The sequence below is a fragment of the Carassius auratus genome, chromosome 48 (assembly GCF_003368295.1).
Source record: "Carassius auratus strain Wakin chromosome 48, ASM336829v1, whole genome shotgun sequence".
Classification (NCBI taxonomy): domain Eukaryota; kingdom Metazoa; phylum Chordata; class Actinopteri; order Cypriniformes; family Cyprinidae; genus Carassius; species Carassius auratus.
The window spans coordinates 1,895,463-1,909,475 of record NC_039290.1 but is presented as its reverse complement, the minus strand read 5'-3'; the positions used below and the strand labels follow the sequence as shown (position 1 = coordinate 1,909,475).

The 14,013-nt window shown below is 36.8% G+C and overlaps 1 protein-coding gene across 1 annotated transcript; it reads right to left on the bottom strand.

Annotated features, from left to right (window-relative positions):
- Positions 1–104: 104 nt before the first annotated feature.
- LOC113065478 (activin receptor type-1) lies at positions 105–11,126 on the bottom strand. The gene is made up of 10 exons (XM_026236732.1): positions 10,733–11,126; positions 8,002–8,073; positions 7,452–7,676; positions 7,025–7,203; positions 5,745–5,844; positions 3,724–3,870; positions 3,266–3,541; positions 2,709–2,906; positions 1,287–1,417; positions 105–560 (listed from the first exon to the last, which is right to left on the bottom strand). Exons 2-10 carry the CDS (start codon positions 8,069–8,071, stop codon positions 414–416), a joined length of 1,473 nt encoding a protein of 490 aa, XP_026092517.1. The 5' UTR covers positions 8,072–8,073; positions 10,733–11,126; the 3' UTR covers positions 105–413.
- Between the last annotated feature and the right edge of the window lie 2,887 nt (positions 11,127–14,013).

Genomic DNA, 14,013 nt, shown 5'->3' with positions numbered 1-14,013 from the left:
CTTTCTAGGTTAGAGTCATGTTTAGGAAGTTAAGAATTTCAGGAAACACCGCTGTGAGGAAGTCCAGAATGACCCACATGCTACCGAATCTCACTACACTTTAAAGATTTTATGCGGGTTTGTCATCCTTGTTTTAATTTCAGTGATAAATGAGTCACTGTGTTGAAATATGCAGGCCCTAGAAGAGCAGTCGTGTGGATATATTTGAGGAGAAACATTTAACAGCAGAGTTATGGCCTTGACTTCCCACAGTCAACCAATGACATGATAAGATAAACCATGTTCAGTGGAGCCTTAAGACAAGAAGCTTGAAAAGCCCTTTAAAAGAGTCTGAAAGTATTTATATGGATGAATATAGCATGTGGGGCCGTCAGAATTTAACTTCCTTGGAAATGCATGGCAGGAGGTTTATTCTAGAGGTCCAGTTTGAGCTTGTCTATGTCATAGTCATGGTCCTGGTCCAGTTTGGAGAGGCTCTTTCGCACACGCAGAGCAGTGAGTCGAGCTGAAGGGCTTTGGAACCAGCACTCTTTCATAATCTTCGCAGTTGCAGACAGGATCTTGACAGAAAAACATAGAAAGAGTAGATACTTCTTTATTTTTTCATTTCTGATGGTCACATGTTCCTATCGGTGTGCAAATATATGACTATAAGCGACTGGAGTTCATTTCAAATCAAAATATTACCAGAATAGACACAAAAGAAGTGACCCAGATTTCACTGTTTTTCAACTTCAATTCCAAATTCTCCAACTTCTGAGACAAAACACTCTGATTTTGTGAGAACTGTGTTGATATATCATGCTAGCTTTGAAACATGTGTCATATCGGACTTTCTCTTTTATAGACTTCTCTTCTGAGCAGATACATTGTAGGTGGGAGAGACATAAAAGAGTCTAATATGGCAAAATGGTTCCAACAAGAGATATGGACTCTAAGGGAGAATTATTTTCAAATGCAAATTGCAACAAATTTAGGAACTAGCTTGCTAGTCTACCACTGTCTTGATTATGGCATTAAGCAGGATAAATGTAAATTTCCATCCACTTTCTATGTTGCATATGCAATAAATAAGCTCTCTACAGCAAGCCTAAAATGAAAGCCCACAAGATTATTTTCAGTGACATCATAGACTGACAGAATATTTTGTCCCACACACATTTAATGCTCTCCTAATGAATTGCTCCAGACTACAGCTGTCAAAGCAAAGCTTGTGTAGCGTCTGACTAGCATCCAAGTCCTCTGAGTCACCGAGTCTGTATCTCTGGCATGTTTGAGGATCTCACCGGATGAGAGTGTAGTCGATTGTGAAGACTGGGCCTGTGCTGGTCAACACACACCACTTTCTTCATCTCCTCGAAACTTGGATCAGAGGGCACCACGTCAAAGAACGGCGGTCGGTACTCCTCCACAATTCCTGAGAAAACCACAGAATTAAGGGATTTTATGGGTTTTTGTTAACATTTGCGGATCACATTGCATTTGATTTCTTACTGACAAAAATGCAGATGTATGCAGAGACTGAAAGTCTCTTCTGACCATATCTATAAAACAGTGGTTTGGGAGTTTGAAGGTTGGCAGTACTAATACTTCCGTGGGAGGATGGCTAGAAATTTTCCAAGGAGTCTATGAGCTGCTTATTGCAGCTGACATTAAAAAGCTACAGTGAGCTACGGTAATGCATATTTTGTTGCATTTTCATACTTAAAACAGAAGTTTATAAAAAATGCAAATTGGAAGCCTTCAAAAAGTTTGGAGCCTGTTAATTATAATTTTTTTTTATTATAGAAGTTAATACTTTAAGTCGGGAAGGAGGCATTAAATTGATTAAACGTGACAGTAAAGACATTTATAATGTTTCAAAAGTTTCGGTTTAAAATAAATGCTGTTATTTTTTACTTTATATTTATTAAAGAATCCTGAAAAAATGCATAACAGTGTCCACAGAAATATTAATAATATTAATGCTTTTTAAAATGTAGCTTTGCCATCATAAGAATACATTACACTTGAAAATGTATTCAAATAAAAACAGTTATTTTAAATTGTATTACCAGTTAAATAAAGGTAGCGCTGGTGAACAAAAGAGACTACTTTCAAAATCATTAAAAAAGTCTTACTGAAACATGTATCCTATACTACAAGAAAGATGCGTTTAACAAATGTTATACAGTTATTACATAGTACATAAAAATTATATAGAAAGGGTTGATTCAAAGCTTCGTAATAAGTGAGTGTGTGTGTGTGAGAGAGAACAAGAAAAAAGAGAGAACAAGCGCATCTGGACTACATGAGCGGGAGTGTTGACACCAGATAAGATTGTTTATAATTATTGTTCTGCTAATCGTGGGTGGATAGAGGAGACAGACGTACCCATGGAGAAAAAAACTGAGAGAGGAATGAAAGGAAAGACTAAGAAACTAAAAAATAAATAGAGAAGTCTACACATCTATCAGAATGGTGAAAATCGTTGCTTCGCAACAGAAAACCGAAAATTAGTTAGAACATTGAGATCCTGCAGACAAAGAACTTTGAATGTGCAAAAAAACATGAACTTATTTTTATTTGATAAGTCTCAGCATATTAAAGCTTTTGGTAACAGTACTGTTTGTATCACTTTGAAACATAATTACAATTAATTCTAAGTCACAAGAGCACAGGACAGCAGTGGTGCCAGCAAATGAAGTGGAGAATTTACTCCATCTTACCATTTACAACAGTTCGACGAGTTATCTCCCACAGGACGAGACCCAGGGCCCAGATGTCAGTTTGTTTATAGGACTCAAATACATCAACACGAATACTCTCATCCAAGACCTCCGGTGCCATATAACGCTTGGTGCCCACTCTGGGGTTGTTGCCCACATCCAGATAATCATTAGACTGAGAGTGAATGACAGCCAGGCCTGAGAGAGCACACAGAAGACAGATCATGTTAAAAAAAAATATATATCACCCTGCTATCATCACGTTTTATGCACTTGCAAATGTGCTCTTCTGGTTGATACAGTGTTCTTGGCCGTTTCCAGGGTATTGTTATGCTATTGCTTAAGTGTACTGAATGTTTTTAGCATATATTTAAATTTATTTTGGTGATGCTAGATGATTACAAAGTTGTCCCACATCGGATTTAAAGCCTCTATGATATTCTGTTAATCAGAACATTATTTGAGACAGAATTTGAGCAGTCATTCATTTCTGTACACATATAGTTTGGAATAAGTCATGTGCTTTAGACACGTCTACTTTTGTTCTACTTTCTCACCCAGGTCTGCGATGCAGCACTGGCCATTTCTCTTCATCAGGATGTTGCGGCTCTTCAGGTCTCGGTGTGCAATGGCCGGTTTGCCCTGTGTGCTGAGGATCTCCGTGTGGAGGTGCACGAGGCCGCTGGCAATGGACAGGCACATGCGCAGACAGCTCTCGGGGTCCAGCGTGCTGTACTGCAGGAAGTCATAGAGGGAACCCAACTCATGGAAGTGTGTGACCAGCCACAGCTGAGTGCTCGAGTTTTTAGACGTCATGTCTGAAGCTATGAAGCCTGATGGACGGACAGAGAACATGTGTAAGAGAAATATTACATTTTAAATCGAACGTTGTCTAATTTCTTCATTGGTAAAATGATGTTCGGGTAAGTCTGGACATATTATAGCTGCAGCAGTAGAACGCGGAACGCTCCCTTCCCACACAAGCAATAAAAAATTCAGTGTGGGTGGAACTTACACAAGATGTTTTCATGCCTTAGTTGGACCGTGTTGTAGATTTCAGTCTCTCTAAACCAGGACTGTTCATCACGAGAGGAGAAAATCTTGACAGCAACACTCTCTCCCATCCAGGTGCCTCTCCATACCTCTCCATAACGCCCTTTACCTGTCAGAAACATTAATACTGAAATTAGATGCATAGTATAGCCATCTTGATGGCATTTCTGAATGATTGTTTTTCACATTTTAAAACAAAAATGTAATGATAATAATAATAAAAAAGCTTGGAATATATCTTTCAATCCAAAAGTTAAGCAAAATTATTTTTATAGTATGAATTGTAATATTACGGGTTATATAAATAATAAGAATAATAAGAATGGTATACATTTTAATAGTTATTATTAATAAATTATTAGTAATACAGAAATTAATTAATTAATAATTATTAATAGTAAATGAATAGTATTATAATCAACAACAGCAACAATACTACTACCACATATATATATCAATCCACAATTAAGTTTATTATTTTTTTTTATATTAATAAGATTATTTGTAATATAATACATTTATTTTAATTTAAATGAGTGTAATCTAAAATATATTTAATCAGTTATTGTAGAATTTAAATTTAAATAGATGCCACCATCCTTTGAATCAACTAAGTGTTAAATAGTATGAATTTTTATTTTTTTTAATCTCTTTAAAGGGGGGGTGAAATGCTCGTTTTCACTCAATATCCTGTTAATCTTGAGTACCTATAGAGTAGTACTGCATCCTTCATAACTCCAAAAAGTCTTTAGTTTTATTACATTCATAAGAGAAAGATAGTCTGTACCGATTTTTCCCGGAAAAACACGAGCCGCTGGAGACGTGACGTGTGGGCGGAGCTAAAGAATCACGAGTGCCAGTAGGCTTTTGCGTTGAGAGCGTTTGGAAGCTGAGGAAAAAAACCAACCAAAACAATCCTTGGCTAACAGTCAGATTCAGCGTATATTTATGATCCAGAATCAGATCCAGAGGCTGAAATTTAACAAGAGCAGCATCAGCAATGACTACAGCAGGACGTCTCTATGTGGTATGTACTGAAACTGTATATATTTGCTTAGCGGTTTTGGAAAATGACTAAGTTCCACTTTGTTGTCTTTTTTTTTTTTTTTTAAGCTGTAATGTTACATGTGGAAAATGCAGTTTGATGCCAACATCGCATGTTGTTTACTTGATGTGCTCACGCGCCGATAGCTAAGTTAACAACACAGAGATATTTGAAGCAGTTTTACTCACCGCCTGCGGTTCCAACACACAATCGTGACCCTTTTTCGTTGGGACTGCATTATCCTTAAGAAATAAACGATGTGCAAATCCGGCATCAAACTGGGCCTTGTTTGTAAAACAAGCATCTCCGAAATGCAGGGAACAAACACAAACACTTGCACAACTCCGTTGATGCTCTCTTTCCATCCACTGGTCCCTTAATGCATGCTGTTTTTTTTTTGGTAATCTGTGCAGGGTTGTCTTGCCCTCGCAACCAAAAACACACTCCTTTTGTGACATTTCGCGATGCTCTCGCTCTGATAAGTGAATGTCTCTGCTCTCAGTGCTCTGCTATATGGGAGTCAGCGCTCTTCCGGGAGAAGTGCCCTTAGCACCCATATAAGGAAATTCCGCTCCATCTAACGTCACACAGAGCCATCCTCGAAAAAAACTTTCTGAAACTTGTGACAAACCGGAAGGAGTATTTTTGGAACAAAAATACTCCTTCAAACGTACAACTTAATTTGACCCTTAAACTTAAAATGAAACTTAAAATAAAACTTAAAATGAAACTTTGTCCATGTTTAGCATGGGAATCCAACTCTTTATCAGTGTAAAAAACTCAGTATGCATGAAATAGCATTTCACCCCCCCTTTAAAAGAATAAAAGGTGCAGCATGACATATCTCAATCTCCTGGACTTCATAGCGTCACCCTGCAGTTGTTTCAACCTCAAAAAACCTTGCAGCATTGTGTAGTGAGATATGAATGTTCTCTCACCAACACATTCAGCCAGAGAGATCTGTCGAGCCATGGTCCTCTGAACCAGATAAGGCAGGCCGGTCCCACTGCCCGACGTGCAAAACTCATCAAAGATATCCTAAAAAGGAGAAGTAGACACACTTAGATAACCGACCAGCTGAAAAATCACACGCAATTTGAATCACGAGAGCAGAACATTTTGGTCCGAGGCTGCTCAGGAGACTGAATTAAGGCGAGACACTGCAGGTGAATAGGGCAAAAAAAAATAAACTAATAGTTATCACCTTACTTACCAAGTTGATTTATTACATTGATTATTGCAAACATTTTTTTGTATTACAAGTTTTCAAAAATTTTATGTTTAAATATTCAAATGAGGCATTATTTAATGAAATATGTGCTGATTTGCATAAATGTCTAGTACAAAAATCTGAACACTAGATGAAGTCAGTTTCAAAATTTTTGTTTAATTTGTTTGACATATTAGAGTCAAATGTTTTTACAGAGGGAATTCTGGTTATCTTTTTTTGTCACTCCATAATTCAGAAAATACTTTGAACAGCCAGAAAACAATATATTTTCACAATTTTGGGGGGAATAAAATGTTGTATGTAATCAAGGAAAATATATATCAACAAATCCCTCTGTAAAAACCTTCAGAATATAGACAGGAATAAAAGTGTCAAGTCTGGTGTGTGTAAGTGCTACTGAAGTGGAGATTTATGGGTCAGTGTTGAAGAAAAAACTCATTTTGAGAAAACGGCCTTTAAAAATATGTATTGGAATTTAAATCTATTGACACAAACACATAGAGTGCTATAAAAGAAACACTTAACAGTGTCTTTTGGATGTGTTCCTTCCACTAGTTTGAAAAAGCACTTTATGAAAAACCAAAAAGCCCAAAATCTCAAAATTGACAGGTGCTTGAAAAAACAGTGTTTTTGCCTGCAGTGTCTCACCTTAAAGATCTAAATGAACAAATTAACAAATTAACTTTGTCTCAGGTATTTCTCCTCTTCTGATTAAAAACTTTGGGATCTCAAGCGCAGTTTATGACATTGTGAGAAATATTTGAGATTACAAGGTCATCTTTCTCCGTATGTACAATCTGAGAGGTAGAAAACTCTCCATTGAATCTCGTCTATGAGAAAGAAGTCAGATTTTTCTCTTACGTAAATGAAAGCACAACAATCAGATAATAATCAGTATGACCAGCTAATTACAAATAAGACTGACTAAAGTGAGGATAATGAGATCAGTCAAAAAGCTGTGAGTGCCACCCAGTAGTAACGTTTTACCCCATATGTTGGGTCCCCTCCACTGGGGACTTTAGGCATGGAAGTGTCGTGTTCCACCAGCTGGTGGTGCTGTCGCCTTGAACGGAGCCACAACACGAGCCCACAGGCTACCATAGACAACACCAGCAGCACCAACAACGGCACTCCCACCAGCACAATCACTCTGGTGGAGTTTTCATCTAAACCAGACACAACAGAGAGTAACACCACTATATTAAAATGACCAAAATATATATGAGGAACAACTAACTAAAACTCAAGCATAAGTTTGAACCCTGTAAACACCAATATAACAGTAGGAGTTAGCAGGGAGATGTCAGTCCAACTGATGCAAAAGTCTCTTTGATTTTAGTAATGAATCGCTGTATTAACTCTAACACAAGTAACTGCTTTCTGAGCTAACAATAAGTTAAAAAAAATGACTTACCGGTTTTTTCAGGCACAGTGATGTTTGCATTGCAGAGATGTGTGAAGCAGCACTTGGTATACACATTAGGCACATCAGGCACATGGCATTGCTCGCCGGAGGAAAAACAGCCCCTGGTTACCCGCTCATGGACAGAAGTGTAGAAGCAAATACGTCCCAAGCAGGTGCTGTCTATGCAAGACTGGCTCTCACAGCTGCACTGTAAATTGCTCTCTTCACCTTCATCTATGGTCAAAACAGTGATAATGTAAGTGAAAATTATGTGTGAGCAATATTACACCATTTCGGCTGATTCTATATACTGTATATACCACAGCTAAATCACTATTCTCTGGGGGAGTCCGCCAAAACGTGATCTGAAAAAGGAAACTGTATTTGTTTGCAACTGTGTCTTAAAAGATGTCCAAAAAGAGCAGGAAGGTACATACTTCCTCTGTCTTTATTCTACTCAGGAAGCAAATATCTACATCACCCGGCTAGTTTTTAAGTAACAATCAGAAATATGCACACAGAAAAACGAGTGCGACTGCAATTATGCTGCAAACCTCACCTGCAAGAGTTGCATATCTCCTTGAACACACCAAAACAAACAGTACAGCAAGCATCTCAGAAGCCCTCATGTCTAGGAAAAAAGGAATACAGAATACAGGGTAAGAGCGAGCACTTTCGACACACACACACGCACACATGCACGCACGCATGCATGCATGCACACAAGAATACTTCCAGATCCTTCCATTTATTCTCATAGCCCATGCTCCCTAGCATCATTCTTTGATTATCTGGCATTTACAATGCAACGCTCCATGCTGGAATCATAATCACACAGTGACATGTAGTGTAGGAATCTCTTTACAAGCCCTAATTGAAAAATTACTCAATACTCCCTGTCCACACCAAAGGAAGTCATGAGCTAAAGAATGACAGATGGAGAGGGTCCCGTCAGTCTGTCTGTATTGCAGACTGCAATTGCAATTATTGTCAGAGTGGGTGGGAGAGGACTTTAGTGCTGCTGGTCCTCACAGACACCCTGGCTGCTGCACACGCAGAGTAAATATTGATGGCTATACTTCCTGCCATTCAGAGGCCGCACCCGGCTAGCCGGCCAGATACTCCAGATTGCTTGATCCTCTAGGTCCGGAAATCAACTGGTCACGCAATCAAAATGGCTGAGTGAAAACCGATTATATGAAGATGATGGAAAACCTGTGTTGGCCTGTCATCCAGGCCACTTTCAACAAGCAATAGGTGAAAACAATATATTCATCTATGCTATATAATATAATACTATTAAAAGTTCTGAGAAAATCTCTAGCATCATTTGTTGTGATTAGGTGTCCCAAATTAGCCAAATTCATCCTGTGATCACTGTATAACAGTAGGATGCTGAAAAAAGAGAACATTTTCATGTTGCCCCAACACTGTAATTAAAGTAAGTATACTATATACTTATGGGACGTCATGGAAAAACATAGTCAGCCATGATGTTTTGAAATGGATCGGTAATTAGAGCCAGAGTGGCTCCTTCCCTTCTGACGAAATGGCATGCACATAAAACTCCCTTTAGTGATATGTATGCAAAGTGATATATATGAAAAGTTTCCTTTAATGTTTCATCTATTTAATCTATGATATTTGTTGCTACATGCAATACATTCAATAAAAGTGAATGGAATTATGGGATGCAAGCCAAAACACAAATATAGGGGAACTGGAAATGACAATGACCACTTCCTGATATAGAAACACACACAGCGAGATTCCAGCATGAGGAACTTTGTCTGTGAAGTAGTCTTTTCAGTACTCCATTTAAGCTCACCAAAGTAAGCGCCGGTGGGTCATTGTAAACAACTTTGTCACGTACGCTTAGTGCACAAAAAAAAAAAGGGTAATTGCTGGACCCTCTGGGCCACATTTAAGGCGGAAAACAACTCCACCCTTTTAGAAATGCTCTCTTCTCTCTGGGTACACTGATATTTATTTCCAAGCTGCCAGGATGTTTCACAAATCAGATAGTGTCCGTCTTAAATCAAAGCCTAAAGTGAACGTGGTGAAATGCAATTCCTGTTTTGATGACCTGCTTGTCAGCATTCTCTCTAAGAAAAGTCTGACGACTCAAGGAAACTAGCAGTGCACTTTTTAAATCTCCTTCCACTTTTCTCAGCACTCATTCTATGAAATAGAATGAACCCTTTGCTGCTCACAGCTTTGTTTTGTCATTTACATTAACATTTATTTAGGTTGCAGTTATTTCGAATAGTATATTAAAGTGACTTACACCTACCCTGTCAGATAATCTGAATATAGGGAATGCTTTTTTATTTTAATATTTTGAGTTATGATTTTTTTTTTCCATTAATGCATAAGTGAAAGTGAAAGTCTGAGTTTCTGTAACTGGCGACAATTTATTTTAAGTTTTGAACCATTTTAATCACATTTTTCTTATAAATAGCAAAATAATGTAAATTTAAAATAGTTTAGATGGGGTATAACATGCCATTCTGCAGGACCTCACAAAACTGCCCATAACAGCCCATACTGACTCCCTGAAGAAATAAATCTAGAGTTTGAGTAAAGATTTTTTAAGTAGTTAAGGGGAATCTCTGACTATATCTTGCAGCTGTAGGAACTTGCCTGTTTTGACTGCCGCTGTAAAGGACTGTTAGAGAGGCAAATTAACTGATCTCATGGTTCATGATAACTAGATGTGTTTTTCATTTAGGGCTCTGTCAGTAAGTGCAATAAGTATTCTTGTAAAACATGGCGTGCAAAGATCTACACATAATTCTGGCATTTAACTATTGTAATGTTTATTACATTAATTCAAATCTTGTAATAGCCTAGTTAATTCTAATACTAAGGCAATGTTATGCGGCCTACCACTGTTGCCACATTATTGTATGACAGCATCATTATGACTCAGATACTGCATCATTATTAGGCATCACACACACACATTTAAAATGATCAACTTGTAAAACATATTTTAAATGCCTATCTGTTATCTGAAAATTAATTTAAAGCACGAAAGAGAAAAAACTTCGACTATGATTTGTGTTTTTCTGGATTTTTGTTTCAACTACTGCTGCTACGACGCAACTCTCTGTCCCTTTACAATGGTAAAGTAGCTAATTTATCAACAACTGATTACAGTTTTACAATCGAAATATTGTTCATATATATTCATGATTTACGCCACTTTCACCATAACAGCGATTTCAGAGCGAAAGAGAGAGAGAGAGATAAAAAAAAGAGATAAGAAATCATGAAGGTTGGTTTACCTGATTTTCGTCTTGCGCTCACTCACGAAGTAAGTTGATCAAAGTTCATCTGTTTCTGAAACTCGTCTGTCGTTACTCTAAACATAAAACTGTTATCTCCTAACGGCGAATATAGTGAAATCAGCGGCGCAAGTCATATCCAGATGTGCTGGATCCTTAACTTTTTCCACATCCTGGCACTCTCGCTGTAAACCAACTCTTTACAGTTCAGTTTTCATTCACGCACAATCCGATCAGTCCTACTTCCTCACGCGAAATATAGTGAAGATCGCCGTGATGCAGAGCATATCGTGTCGTGGCATATCTTTGAGAAATGTTCTTGATTTAGGGGTTAGATTACAGATTTTAAAATCTACAGTTTTGTCCCACCCCTCATTGTCTAAGCCGGGGTTCACTAGGAATGTGCTCTCATTGCTGTTTTCCTGTTGCTGCAAGACCTTTCTTTTTTTTCCAAGTCTGTTTTTTCCCTCATAGCTGGTTGCTTATGAATAGAATTTCAAAGAGGATTCATGTGCCTTCTGAGCAAATCACATCTGAAAAGTGATCTCCATTTTGCCATTTCCGTTTGTGCCTTCAGCTGAAATTGAAAAATGCATTGTGTTGCTTATAATGAATGGATTCAAACAAACTGTTTTTTTTTGTCAAAAAAACAAAGTTTTTTAATATATGTAGGGTTTTTGGGTGCAATGTCACATTATTGTTACTTTTGATCAATTTATTGCATACTCTGCTGAATAAAAGTACTTTATATATATATATATATATATATATATATATATATATATATATATATATATATATATATATATATATATATATATATATATATATATATATAGTATATAAAACTATATTTAGAAAATTATGTACATTCACCCAAAATAGAATATGACCAAATTCTGGTCAAAATGACAAAACTACATAATGAATGAGAACAGTGAGTATGTCTTGATTTATTCAGGATATGCTGATTGTATACATGAAAATGTAAGATAATTTCACATTAAGACTAGAATTTAGACCTTAATCTGAAAACTTGTCAGTGATAAGCAAAACTGGTGATCCTGGGGCCATAAGTTGCTTTTAAGTAGATTGGACACAGATGGACAGTTGGTTTATTTAATGGGACACTGCTGAAGGCAGGGCGAACTCAGGTTATGGTGACATCTCCCACTAAAGCTCGAAGCCTCCCATATTGTCCAATGAGGCAGAGAGGAGTCTCAGCTAACAGCATGACAGCTCTTACAGATACGATGGAAACAAAAACCCCATCTTTCATTCATTACAACATAATCAAGAAATAAGTTCCAAGAATAATATTAACTTAGACTGCATCATAACACATGAGAAAAAATGGCCATGCAGTTTTTTTTTCTTTTCTTTTGGAGACTTTAATCTGCTTTCTTGGCTGGTGTTTTCAGACACAGCTGGCACTCCTCAGATCTGAGGAGAGGAGAACAAGAACTGTTATTTGAACATCATTTGTGTGTTTATTTTTCCTGTTCCCATGATATGTGTGATTTCGGGGTCTGTCTTTTCTCAGACTTCAATTAACAGCAGCTCACATTAACTGTTTCCACATGACTGATGGAAATCTTATTTGCTGAGAAATTATTTTGAGCAGAGGACATCCCACTAAACCTTTTACCACTTACTTAAATAAATCAGAACTATTGATTCTCTAATATTTTCAAATGTTTAAAAATCTCTGAAATGTACGTTGCTTTCTTTGAAAGTTTTAAAGGAATAGTTCACCCAAAAATGAACATTTACTTAAAATGTATTCACTCTCATGCCATCCAAGATGATGATGAGTTTGTTTCTTCATTGGAACAGTTTTGGAGAAATGTTGTTATTACATCTCTTATTGATACTCTGTAGTGAATGGGTGCCATCAGAATAAGAGTCCAAACTGCTATAAAAACATCACAATAATCCACAAGGAATCCACACAACTACATTTACAAGTACAAACAGTCCAAAACAGTTCTAAATGTGGGTGGATTTTTATGTTGGGGGACAGTATACAGTTTAAAGTTAAAATGCCTTGATGGATTTGTTTCTTGCAAACACATAGCTTTTCACTAGACTGAAGTCGTGTGGATTAATGTGATGCTTTTATCAGTTGTTTGGACTCTAATAATGACAGAAAATAAGAAAATGATGTAATGCTAAATATCCCAAATTTTTTTTCTTTCAATAACATTACACCAAAAATGGCATCTACCCAAAATAAGGTCCATTAGGCACTCATGTCTCAGACATATTTTAACTTATCAACTACAAATTGAAGAACAAAACAGCAGGACATGCTACTGAATTAAACTCTTCTGAAAAAACTGTTGCGTCCTCAAAATGTTTCGCCCAGCCTGTAATTTGGTTTACCTGGCTTTACCTCACTTCACTTCAAGGCAACGATCTGATCAGTTACTTAAGGAAGCGGCACGATGAGTGGATTAATTTCCAAGTCCACTTGTCCTACTTTGTGTTTTGACCTCACTGCTTCAATTATAGCCTTGTCTTAAGCTTAGTGATTGGTTTAAAACCTTCAGTGGTATCATGGAACGAAATTAGTGCAGAAAAACGCATGTCACAAATATGTGTTTTAACTTTATTGAATTAGTCTCTTTTTGTTGTTGTTGTTTGTTGTAAATATATCTTCAAGAATATCACAAACAATGTATAGTCAGTCGAAACAAACAGGAACACATAACATATTGGCTGCTGCAATGTACAGTACAATTTCAGTCTTGCAGTCAGGATAATAATGTGCACACCAATAAAAATAAAGTGAGTTTTTAAAATGAGTGTTGCATAGATGTAGCTTTTCAAGGAGTCATTTTAGTGCCTGGCTTTATTATGTGCACAATAAGTGCTTTCCCTGAGACACAAAAAGACAAAATAATGAAAAAAATTCATACATCCATTTCATTTCAAATGTAATTGCATAGAGGCAAAGCGGAAATATAAATATTGTAAGTGTCCTTTTGCCTGTATGATAAAAGATTATTAAAGTGCTTGCAAAATAGTGCAATGCAGACAAATGACAATAACAGTACAGCGACAAATACACTATACTGTGTAAAAGTTTGGAATCAGTATTTCTTTCTTTCTTTAAAGAAAATACCTTTATTCATCAAGGCTGCTTTAAATTGATCAAAAGTGACATTATTTATAATGTAACAAAATATTTGAAATGAATGCTGTTCATATCTTCCTATTTATCAAGGAATCCTGAAAAAATGTATCAGTTTCCACAAAAATATTAAAAAGCCCAACTG

Coding starts and splice junctions, on each gene's coding strand:
- LOC113065478 (XM_026236732.1), bottom strand. CDS start 8,071: ATGAGGGCTTCTGAGATGCTTGCTGTACTGTTTGTTTTGGTGTGTTCA. Junction 7,204..7,451: donor CACTGTGCCTGAAAAAACCG/GTAAGTCATTTT, acceptor TGTCTGGTTTAG/ATGAAAACTCCACCAGAGTG. Junction 3,871..5,744: donor CTCTCTGGCTGAATGTGTTG/GTGAGAGAACAT, acceptor TGTTTCTGACAG/GTAAAGGGCGTTATGGAGAG.